The sequence below is a fragment of the Aquarana catesbeiana genome, linkage group LG08, assembly GCF_042186555.1.
Source record: "Aquarana catesbeiana isolate 2022-GZ linkage group LG08, ASM4218655v1, whole genome shotgun sequence".
NCBI lineage: Eukaryota > Metazoa > Chordata > Amphibia > Anura > Ranidae > Aquarana > Aquarana catesbeiana.
Genome location: NC_133331.1, coordinates 275,270,659 through 275,283,463, shown reverse-complemented (window position 1 = coordinate 275,283,463; position 12,805 = coordinate 275,270,659). Strand labels below are relative to the sequence as shown.

At 42.7% G+C, this 12,805-nt stretch overlaps 1 protein-coding gene across 1 annotated transcript in view; it reads right to left on the bottom strand.

Annotated features, from left to right (window-relative positions):
- Positions 1–5,004: 5,004 nt before the first annotated feature.
- LOC141106542 (uncharacterized) overlaps positions 5,005–12,805 on the bottom strand; it is a 55,726-nt gene continuing 47,925 nt past the window's right edge. Inside the window, 1 exon segment of the mRNA XM_073597398.1 lies at positions 5,005–6,173. Coding sequence (XP_073453499.1) covers positions 5,351–6,173 — 823 coding nt within the window. The 3' untranslated portion in view covers positions 5,005–5,350.

The window sequence follows — 12,805 nt, the reverse complement described above, 5'->3', positions numbered from 1 at the left end:
GTAGTGTTCAATATTGAGTTGACCCACCCTTTGCAGCTATAACAGTTGCAACTCTTCTGAGAAGGCTGTCCACAAGGTTTAGGAGTGTGTCTATGGGAATGTTTGACCATTCTTCCAGAAGCGCATTTGTGAGGTCAGGCACAGATGTTGGACAAGAAGGCCTGGCTCCCATTCTCCCATCAAATTCATCCCCCAAGGTGTTGAGGTCAGGACTCTGTACAGGCCAGTCAAGCTCCTCCACCCCAAATTAGCTCATCCATGTGTTTATGGACCTTGCTTTGTACACTGGTGCGCAGTCATGTTGGAACAGGAAGGGGCCGTCCCCAAAATGTTCCCACAAAGATGGGAGCATGAAAATGTCCAAAATGTCTTGGTATGCTGCCGCCTTAAGAGTTCTCTTCACTGGAACTAAGGGACAAGACCAACCCCTGAAAAACAAACAACCCCACACCATAATCCCCCCTCCACCAAATGATTTGGACCAGAAGATTTTCAAATACTTTGGCTCATGCACACTGCATCTCAAAGAAGCTGCTCCTACAAGCTTTTCAAGCTTTTTTTTCTGCCTGAAAACTCCCCTCCATGTTAGCCATAGTGGGCATGAACATATTGGCTTTTTCATGAGTTTACAGGCAGAACCCCCCAAACTTACATTTTTGAGAGGAGTTTTCAGGCAGAAAAGACACCCAAGTAGCCAAAACTGTGCAAAAATGTGTGAAAAAACAAGAAAACACACAAAAAAAAATAAAATAAAAAATAAAAATAAAAATAAGCTCAATAAAAATCCACAAAAAAGCACAAGCTTCTTCAAGCTTTTAGACAGAGAAATAAAAGCTGAAAATGCATGTAAAAGCAGCTTTTTTGTTTGTATGAGCCCTAAGTCTTTCATTGTACTGGTAGTGAGAAAATATAGTAGACACAAATACAGGACTATAATACAATTACAATTTTTACTGGTATTTGGTGGGACTATGATAGAGAGGGAGCTAGTTCAACAACAACTCGGTGCAGTAGAGCTGCATGATTAATCATTAAAGAATCAGATCGTGATTCTTCCCCTCGCAATCGTAACAAATCATTTTCCCGATTCTATGCAGAGTTCTCTGCTCGCGGCTGTCTTAAAGAAATAATATAAAAATCCAGGCAGCCCGCCAATTTTATGACAACATCGCTGAGACGGAGATAAAGAGATACAATGGAGTTGATTTACTAAAGGCAAATCCACTTTGCATTACAAGTGCACTGCAAGTGCAGTCGCTTTAAATCTCAGGGGAAGATCTGAAATGAGGGGAAGCTCTGCTGATTTTATCATCCAATCATGTACAAGCAAAAAAGCAGGTTATTTTCCTTGCATGTCCCCCTCAGATCTACAGCCACTGCACTTCCAAGTGCGCTTGTAGTGCAAAGTGGATTTGCCTTTAGTAAATAAACCCCATAGTAACACTAAGGCCTCATGTACACTGCTGCTGGTAAATGGATGTTTAGGAGCAGTTGGGTGTTTTTTTTTCAGCTGTACCTGAACTGTCCTCTATGTTATCTTATCAGTACATGTACACAGGGTCGTTTATAGTCGTTTCTAGGCAGTTTAGAAGCATTTTTGGAAAGCAAAAAAAATAATGCATTCAGGACGGATGTTCAGAGGCATTTGAAATGCCAAACGCCTGTAACAACTTGTAAAACGCAGTAACTCGCGTTTAGTTTACAGGCGTTTTTCATTTTTAACGATTTGGAAAAAACAAAAAAAAAAGATTCTAAAACGCAAACGCGGCTAAACACAGCAAAATGGACGTTTTTAAACGTTGGTTACTATCTGTCAAGTTGAATCGTTCAGGAGAGGTTGTAAAACTGTACATTAAAGAGGACTCCTTAATGTGTCTTCCCTCTTTGCTATACAAATTCGGGTGGTTAAACACCCCTTCCCCCATTTGACACATGGGAGTTAGACATGAGCTGTGCACTGTCTGTTCTCCTGTATATATCCCTCTGTGTTAATCCTAGACACCACATTAGATTATATCCATATATTTTCCAAAAATGTGTTAAATCGCATGTTAAATCGCACATTAGGATTTTAAGTAGACTCTCAATAAGAGGACTAAATTGGAATTATATTTCTTCCCTTGAGCTCACTAAATCAGTTACGCTCTTGTATTGTGAGTCTGTATTATTATTATACTTAATCGAGTCTATAATCCATAGCCTTGTTCGTGGTTGCGAATAGAGTAAAATCGCATCGCAACCGTGAGCAATGAGGGATCTACTGGATCCGATGCAAATTTCCTTATCTGGGTTGTTATACACTTACTATTTTGTGTATCTGGGAGATATTTTTGTGTATTTGAGAGTTATGTCCTTTCAAACAAATCTATTTAAACGTTGAAATTATGTTGCCATTTCTGGGTGGCTGTGGTTCTTACATACTTTTGGGAATATTGTTAGAATTGTCAGTGCGCAGTTTCTAATGTTTACCTTGTATTATTAATAAGTAATTATGTAGAAAACTTTTGTCATTTGTTGTTTTTCACAAATCGCATATGTGAGCTCGTTTGTGTGCCTCTCGATCGGCGCCTCCCCGCTTGCAGCTTGCGCCATTGGGGCCCCTGTGATGCCTGCACTGTCGCATGCTCCCTGGGTCGGGGATCATGTTCCCTGATGTGTCTTCCCGGCAGGGTGGGGAGCTCAGTCACCTGCGCTCCCCTTGTCTCTCCCCTTGGGTGGCCGGATTCCCGGGTCGGCCGCCCACGGGTGTGATTACCCTGCCGGCGGCATCCCTCATCACCTTCGGACATTGCGTGCGGTGTGCGCGCATGTGCGGTTCGCATGTGCGTGCGGCCTCATGATGTCACGTATTTTACGGCGAAGGTGACGACAGATGTCGGGGCTTCGCCTTGATGGATGCCGAGGGAGCCACACGAGGCCTGCCAATGGCGGCCATAGTCTCCCTCTACACTCCGGGGTTAAGGGGCGGAAGAAACGATACCTGTTGTTAATTTCAGTACTAATTAAGGACACTATTTAATGAGGGTGGATTTGGGTGTGATCCCTCCACTTCCTCCTTGGACAGCCAGACTCTTTTCCTCAACAGTAGGAGTGAGTAAGAACTTATGATACCTCTGATTATCAATGCTTTGTCAGACCCCATAGAATAATATTTTACTTATATTTAATTTTGATTTATGTGCACATTAGCTCTGGATGCCGTAGACTTAGATACTTGGCAATATCATGCACTTTTTCCTCAAATTCACACATCACATTCACTGTGCACATCCTTCACTTCTCTTCCTATCACTGCCATTGTCAGCATTTAAGGACAAGGTCATCCCTGACATATTCTATATTAGTTATACCAATATAGTCACTTTACTCATTCTATTATCCTTCACATGATCAATTCAAGTTGCAATAGATTATTACAACACTTTCTGACCGCCCAATAGTTAAATCTAACTACTAACCTATATGGGTATATTCAGGAGCTAACGCTCTGACAATTTTCGTAGGTTCCGGCCCCACCCCCCAGTGGTGTGTTGGTGGGGGGCAATTATACGTGTGACTCCTTGCAAGCCATATCAAGTGGATTCCTGTTCCCCCTTCTTCCTGGGGTACTGCTACGTGCGGGCACACTGGATGGTCTGGCTGCTGTGTGGGGAGGCTCTGATCGAGGGGTACATCCAAACTCAGTGGTAATTATGTGCAAAGTGTTGTTAAACAAACTTGCCTATGCTGTAATTCTTTTAAATAAGCTGGACATACTGTTATAAATTTTTCTTTTTTTTTGTAGCAAACTCATCCTCTGAAGAGACCCCAAAATTCATGGGTCGAAACGCGTCAGGATTGTTATGCAATAGCCTTATCATATGCTGTGTATAACCTATGTTTGCTATTATATGTATTTGGTATGGGTATTTCCCCACTGGAGCTCCCAATTTATATTTATATGTTGTTACATTCATTCATTACCCTTCAATAAAGCACTTTAATATTTTATTTAATGCCGTGTTCATATCTATGGTTAGCTGCCTAAAAACCCCGCTCGGGGGACCTTTTTCCATTTTTTTTGTCCATATTGGGGTGAGCAGCATTGACTCCTTAATGTGTCTTCCCTCTTTGCTATTAAAGAGGAAGTAAACCCCAGCCAGTTTTTCTTTTTTTTTTAAATTATAACATTCAGTAGCTCATTAAAAGTGATAATCAATTGAAAATCGCCCCTAAACAAGGTCTGTAAGTACCTTATTTTGGGTGTTTGTCTTCTCTTGATTTCCGGGTATTGACCGTGCCATTTTTAGTGATGTTTGTTGAATCAGTTCTCTACTTCACTTCTGCCCTTACTAGGTTTCCCTAAGAAAATCTTGCGCATGCGCCATAGCGCCCTGTGGCGCTACGGCACAAGAACTGCTTCCTTCCAATGTGTATCTGCCTGCTCTGATTCACTCCTCTGTGTGACGTCTTATTCAGCCACAAGGGGGAGTTATAGGAAGACGAGAATCATTGCAGCATCGCAAGACCTCTCCTCTGTGCCGTTCAGTGGGGAATCTCGCACACAATAATTTCCCGACATGCAGGAAATACACAAACGGCACAATTTACATGCCGTTAATGAAAGAGCATACTGAGCAATCGCGCATGACGTCATCGACGATAAAAAGACGATTTACATTGAAACTACACGAGTAAGTGCACTTTCACAGGCAGCGATTAGCTGCCTGTGTTATCTATTATCTGCTATGATTAAGTCGACTCTGAGGGTTTACAACCACTTTAAGCCTTAGTCCTTTTAGATCAAAGAAATGAACTTCGGTCCGTAAATGATGTCGGTTTAACCACTTAATGACTAAACCTTTTTCTGACATTTGTTGCTTACAAGTTGAAATCAGTATTTTTTTGCTAGAAAATTACTTAGAACCCCCCCCCCCCCAAAAAAATATAATATATATAATATATATATATATATATATATATAATTTTAGCAGAGACCCTAGAGAATAAAATGGCGGTAGATGCAATATTTTATGTCACACTGTATTTGTGCAACAGTCTTTCAAAGGCAATTTTTTTGTAAAAAAAAACACACTTTAATGAATTATTAAAAAGCTAAACAGTAAAGTTAGCCCAATTTTTTTGTATAATGTGAAAGATGTTACGTCGCAAGAATCATGATCTTTATTCTAAGCCAAAAAAATTGCGATTCTCATTTTGGCCAAAATCGTGCAGCTCTATGGTGCAGTCAGTGAAACCCTCAACCTTTGGTGTTTCAGCTTGACCACAAGACATGGGAGTCATCTCATGACAAAGAAGATAAGATCTAGAGTCACTGGGTAAAAGAAGATGAGGTCTGCAGACATGGCTTCTATCCCGTGTGCACACGCTGATGTCTGATCAGGCACATCTTCCAGGAAAAACATTTCCCGCACTCCGAACAGGAAAATGGCTTTTCCCCGGTGTGAGTTTTACGGTGTGAATTAAGATTTGCTGAGGTGGAAAAACCTCTTCCACAGTCGGTGCAGGAATATGGCTTCTCTCCGGTGTGACTTCTCTCGTGTGTATTGAGATTGCTTCTCTGAGTAAATAATTTCCCACATTCCCGGCATGAAAAAGGTTTTTCCCCCAGGTGACATATTTGGGGTTTCGTAAGTCCATCTTTGTCAGAAACACATTTCCCTAAGTCGGGCCAAGAGCACACCTGAGTTTTCTTATGCGTTTTAAGACTGGACAAGTCGCCAAAACATTTCCCACATTCAGGACATGAATATGGCTTCTCTCCCGTGTGTGTCCTCTCATGTCTTTTAAGACTATGTGACACAGAAAAACATCTTCCACATTCCAGACAGGAAAATGGCTTCTCTCCCGTGTGTACACGTTCATGGTCAAGCAGTGCTAGTTTCCGGGGAAAACATTTTCCACATTCAGAACATGAAAATGGCCTCACTCCGGCATGAATTTTCTGGTGCATTGTTAAAGAATATTTCTGTGCAAAACATTTTCCACATTCAGGACATGAAAATGGCTTCTCTCCAGTGTGCGTTCTCTCGTGTTTAATAAGAATGGACGATTGGGTAAAACACTTCCCACACTCTGAACATGAATAAGGCTTTTCCCCCGTGTGATTTCTTTGGTGCATCTTAAGTTGAGCTTTACAAGAGAAAATTTTCCCACATTCGGAACATGGAAATGTCATATGTGTAAAGGAACCAGACGACAGATCTGCACCATGAGGTGTTGGCTGGATATTTTGGGTAATGGGGTTTTCTTCTGAAGAATTCAATGTGATGTCTTCACCTTCTGTTTTACCAAATGTAGATACGACAGCGATTTTTTTAATGCTATAGTTTCTGTGTTGTCCACCTATGAGGAAGAAGAAGTGACAACTATTCAAGTGTATGTCAAGCCAAAAATGTATATTTGGGTAGAGTAGGAAGCGTTATATATTGCGGTCAGTGTTGCTATTGGAGAGTTTCTTTAACCACTTCAAGACCAGGCCTATTTTGACACTTTGTTTAAAATCAGTATTTTTGCTAGAAAATTACTTAAAGCGGAAGTAAACCCATCCATAAAAAAGTTTTATTTCCAACATTTTTCTTTTTAAATACATTATAATGAATTTTAATGCACATTAACACAATATAATACTCAATTGTTTGGTAAAATATAAAACACGATGTTACGCCAAGTAAATAGATACCAAATTTGTCATGCTTTAAAATTGCGCACGCCTGTGCAATGGCAACAAACCACATACATTTTTATCATCCATAGGCCAGGGCTTGAAAAATTTGCTTTGAATCTAGGAGCCCGCTAAAAAAAGTTAGCCAGATAACCCCCAAATCCCCCCTCTTAGAACAAATCTCTCCCAAATCCCACCACTAGTACAAATCCTTCCCCCAAAGCCCTCCTCTTAGCACACCCCACTCCAAAATTACCCTTTCCGGCACAAATGGAAATACTTACCTATTCTGAAGTCGCTGCAATCACATGATCAGCTGTTTGGTAAAACATTGTCAGCAGGACAGAAAGTGAGGAGGAATCTCTCTAAGGGAGCCCATGGTTAGCAGTCAAATCCCCCTTAGGGGGTGCTAACCCTTCCTTAAATGTTGACTGGACATACATCTTAAAGGGGTTGTAAAGGTTCATGTTTTTTTACCTTAATGTATCCTATGCATTAAGGTGAAAAAACATCTGATGATTAACGGCCCCCCAGCCCCCTGGTTTACTTACCTGAGCCCTCGAAAGTCCCACGCTCGATCGTTGCCTGGGCTTCTCAGCTCTTTATTGGATAGATTGATAGCAGCGCAGCCATCGACTTGCTGTGCTGTCAATCAAATCCAATGACGTGCGGGGGGGCGGGGGCCGAGTCCTGCACTCGGCGGCTATGGACACCGAATGCAGGACTCGGGAGCGCGCCCGCAAGGTAACCCCCCCCGGGAAAGCGCTTCTCCCAGGGGGTTATCTGGGACGGGGAGGAGCTAGGAGAGCTGCCGAGAGACCCCAGAAAATGCCATTCGGGGCCACTCTGTGCAAAACAAGCAGCATAGTGGAGGTAAGTATGACATGTTTGTTATTTTTAAAAAATAAAAATCGAACCTTTAGTGTCACTTTAACTCCTTTGCATTTTAAAAAAAGCAGGATATTTAGATGTCAGAAGGGTCAATTTCTTGAAATATGCAGGCTTCAAGATCAAGAATTCACAATTTTACAGTAGCTGATTTATCAACCTAACACCTCATTGTGGAAAGTCTCTAATAACATTTTAATTATCCCATAAAAGATAAAATGATTTTATAAATCATAACTGTATTTAGTGATTACTGTAGGAATTTCCTCCGTTTTAAACCTAACTTGTCCTTTGATGTCTCTCAGAGGTCTGTGAATAAAGATGAGAGTGAAGCCCCCTGTACTGAGATGTATGAGAGACCCCAGAGAGTGTGTGTGGGGGGAGACTGGTCACATCTCTTGGCTGGTAACACACAATGACATGATGTGAGGAGGAGAGCCGGAGTCTAATAGAGGCTGATGTCTCCTGACTCCCCCACTGGGCACATACTGTCTCCCCATTACTGTCTACTGACAGAGGAGGGGGGAGAAGAAGAGATTGTTGTAGTGACTGAACAAGGAGAATCTGGGACTCTTCTCTGGATTTAGTGTTTATCACTCACCTGTACTGATCTCTGGAGGGATTTCCTCCTCTTTAATCCTCTCAAGTCCTTCTTCCTCCTCCTCAGCTTTGATGTCTTCCCAAATCTCTCCGGGGTCTGTGAATAAACGTAAGAGTGAAGTTCCCTGTACTGAGATGTATAAGAGACCCCAGAGAAAGTGGGTGCAGGGTAAGAGACTGGTCACGTCTCTTTGCTGTTAATACTTACCTGTGCTGATCTCTGGAGTTTTCTCCTCCTTACATAGATCATCACCTCTCACACATGACTCTTTTGTTTCTTCTTTCACTTTAACGCTTAAAGATGCCTTCTTAAAAATACAAATATTACAATAATTCACTATGAATTGTATAAATTGTTTAGTATATTCAGTAAAATGTAAATGCAAGTTACCTGATCCTCCTGAGGGATCTCCTGATGTTCCTGTGTGGAGTCCCGGGAATACAGAGGACGGGGACATCTCTCTGGGGGATTTCTGTTACTGGATCCATCTGTAGGAAACACACACACTGACTGAATACATTGTTTCTATGTCTTTATATCAGAGGATGTGTGTATCTAGGTGGATCCTCAATACTCTTCTCTCCTTTACAAGAAATGAAAGTCTCCTCTTACCCGGTGATGTGAGGGGCGGCCGGTTCTCCATCATGACGTCCTTGTAGAGATCCTTGTTTCTTTCTATATACTCCAACTTTTCTGTATGTCTCTGTATATGAAATATAGGGAGGGGGGCTTAAAAATCTCACAAAATCATAAAAAACAAACCTTACATTTTACCTTGGAAAATAAATGTAGATGGCACAGTGCAGTTTGTGTCCCCTCTGTCTCGGAGAGGACAGTTCCATTAACAGAAGTCAAAACATAGAGTAGAGCTGCACGGTTCTGTCTAAAATGAGAATCGCAATTTTTTTTAGCTTAGAATAAAGATCACGACTCTCTCGGAGTAACATTATCTTTCACATTATACAAAAAAATGGGCTAACTTAATTCACCGCTGTGCAAATACAATGTGATTATATATATATATATATATATATATATATATATATATAAAATGTTTGGTGGTTCTAAGTAATTTTCTAGCAAAAAATAACAGATTTTAACTTGTAAGCAACAAGTGTCAGAAAAAGTTTCAGTCTTTAAGTGGTTAAACTGACCTCCTTTACAGACCGAAGTTCATTCCTTTGATCTAAGCACTAAATGTTACCATGTTTCTCTTTATTTCCACCTAAGATGTTGTGATAAACTTGGCAGCCTGCCTGTGTTTTGTTTTTGTTTGTTTATTTGACAGCTGTCAGCAGTGAGCAGAGAACAGCTCTGCACTGAATTGAGGAAATGCGGTTTTAAGATTGTGAGGGGGGGGTTGAATCACGATCTTGATTCTTTAAAGATTAATCATGCAGCTCTAGCATACAGTATATCGCCATCACACATGCCTAATAAAGGAGTCCTGCGTGGCCCCTAAATGTTGAAATTTACGGCTGTGATCACTTTAATACATTTTTGGACGTTCATTTGAAGATATATGGTGAGCTGGCAATATATGCTATGATTTGTGTAGATACCGGTTCCCAGCTGGTAGTCAATATGGCACCCACTTGCTTCACCCCATCTCCTAGAATGTGTGTAATGGGAATATTCTACTTGGTTTCCCCAACAGGCCACATACTTATCACCACAAGAACTGAATATTAAGCATGGCTTTAATTGAAAGATCAGCAAGACAATAAAACCAGTCAGATTATGAGGCCTAAAAAGTCCTTAATTCCTAAAAGTCATGGCTCCCTGTCCTGCATCGAGAGAGAGACTAACAAGCCTGAAATGTACTTAAAGGAAAAGTCCAGCCAAAGCTGGTTTGGCTGGACTTCTTCTATGAAGTACAGTTCTTTTTGCACTCCTATGACCCGTTTTCAGCTGAGAGCGGGCTGAAGTCCACTCTACTGACGTCACAGAAGTCAGTCCAGGCACCACGTCATCACGACAATGGAAGTCGGGATCCGCCAGGTCCCTGGGCCAACACCCAGCTCAGCCTCTCAGCGAGCCGCTGGAAGGCCAAGCTGGCTGCTCCCGCCCCTTCCACAGCTCGGCACTCCAGTGAGCGAGGACGGGGCAGAGCAGAGAGCTGTGACTGACAGTCAGCAGCTCTCTGCTCGGGGAGATGTCAGAACCGAGCGATCAGCTGTGTTAGATCGCTCGGTTCTCAGTGTAGAGGCTCTGAGGGACAGATGCAGCATCCATCTAGGCAAGTATGATTCTGCAAAAAAGCCCAAACCCTTACTTCTCTTTTAATTCCTAAACGTCATGGCTCCTTGTCCTGCATTGAGAGAGAGACTAACAAGCCTGAAATGCATGCAAGTTGGATTAAATGGTTTAATAATTTTAAGCTGCATCTTCCCCTCTCTGTTCAATGTTGAGAGCTGGAGGAGATATTCATTGTCATTGATAGGGTAAGAAGACCCCATTCATTGGTATTGATAGGATGATAAAAGCCCCTCACTGGTGCCAGCGGAATAAGACCCAATTGATAGCTTTAGTGGGATAATAAGTCCCAGTAATTAGCAGTGATTGGATAAGATCCAACCGTCGGCGGCATCACAGGGGCCCCAACCCCTGACGGCATCAAAGGGGCCCCAATCCCTGGCGGCATCAAGGAGGCCCCAACCCCTGGCGGCATTCAGTTTAGGCCAATATGTATTCTACATATTTTTGGTTAAAAATAAATCAATAAGCATATAATGATTGGTTTGCGCAAAAGTTATAGCATCTAAAAAAATAAGGGATAGATTTATAGCATTTTTATTATTTATTTAGGTTTTCTTTACTAGTAATGGCGGTGATCTGTGATTTTTAGCGGGACTGTGACATTGCGGCAGACAGCTAACTGACATTTTTTTGACACTTATTTGGGAAGCAGTGACATTATTACAGTAATCAGTGCTAAAAATATGCAACTGACATTGTACTAATGAAACTGGCAGGGAAGGGGTTAACATCAGGGGCGATCAAGGGGTTACCTGTGTTCCCTCTGTGTGTTTACTAACTGTATGGGGGATGGGCTGCCTGGGACAACACACAGATCCATCTTCCTGCATAGCAGAGACAAGATCTCAGTGTCATCTCCTGTCAGAATAGAGATCTGCCTCATTTACTTCAGTCTCTGCGGGGCACGATCGCTGGCGGCCGGCAGACATAGAGTCCGCCAGATCCGCTGGCCAATCGGAGCGCCCACAAATGCTGGTGCACGAATTGCCGTATCGGTACGGCGATTTGCGCAGCCGAGCCACCTTGCCGCAGTACATCTGCAGCGGGTGGTCAGCAAGTAGTTAAATGGCAACACAACATACAGACTCAAATACATCTCATTCCCAACGCACACTTTGCAGGGTGACCAGACCCTTTGTCTCCCAGGAGACCACCCCAAAATACTAAGTTTTTCCTATGGCTTTCCAGAGACCAGCCCCAGCAGAGCCCCCCATCTAATGTTCTACACATCAGATCCCCCCATCCAGTCCACACACAGTGCTGGGACCTCCTTCTCTCATAATAAGAAGACATTATTACCTCCTCCTCACTGGACACACACTCTCCACACTCACACTCCTTCACCACGGCTAGTTCCCATCCTGCAGATTAACCTTGTGATGTCACAGGAAACATGTGACCAGGAAGCAGGAAATCGAGGGCGGGAACTTGAAGTGAATAGTAATGAATAGGAGGCTGCAAGCAGAGCAGAGAGAGAACACGTTTTCACCCTGAAGGTCTCTTCCTCCCATCTTCTTTTATATTATATCTTCTCTGTGTATCCCTCTGTATATCTCTCTGTATACCCCTCTCTCTGTATATCTCCCTGTATATCTCCCTGTATACCCCTCTCTGTATATCTCCCTGTATACCCCTCTCTGTATATCTCCCTGTATACCCCTCTCTCTGTAAATCTCCCTGTATACCCCTCTCTCTGTAAATCTCCCTGTATACCCCTCTCTCTGTATATCTCCCTGTATATCTCCCTGTATACCCCTCTCTGTATATCTCCCTGTATACCCCTCTCTGTATATCTCCCTGTATACCCCTCTCTGTATATCTCCCTGTATACCCCTCTCTCTGTATATCTCCCTGTATACCCCTCTCTCTGTATATCTCCCTGTATACCCCTCTCTGTATATCTCCCTGTATACCCCTCTCTCTGTATATCTCCCTGTATACCCCTCTCTCTGTATATCTCCCTGTATACCCCTCTCTCTGTATATCTCCCTGTATACCCCTCTCTCTGTATATCTCCCTGTATACCCCTCTCTGTATATCTCCCTGTATACCCCTCTCTGTATATCTCCCTGTATACCCCTCTCTGTATATCTCCCTGTATACCCCTCTCTGTGTATATCTCCCTGTATACCCCTCTCTGTATATCTCCCTGTATACCCCTCTCTCTGTAAATCTCCCTGTATACCCCTCTCTCTGTAAATCTCCCTGTATACCCCTCTCTCTGTAAATCTCCCTGTATACCCCTCTCTCTGTAAATCTTCCTGTATATCTCCCCGTATACTCCTTCACCACGTTTCTCTCTCAGTCCCAACACTTCCGGGCTTTAACACAATGGCCGCCGTCCATCCCATTCTCAGGACACTTCCTCTAGTCACGTGACAAACCAGCGCCCT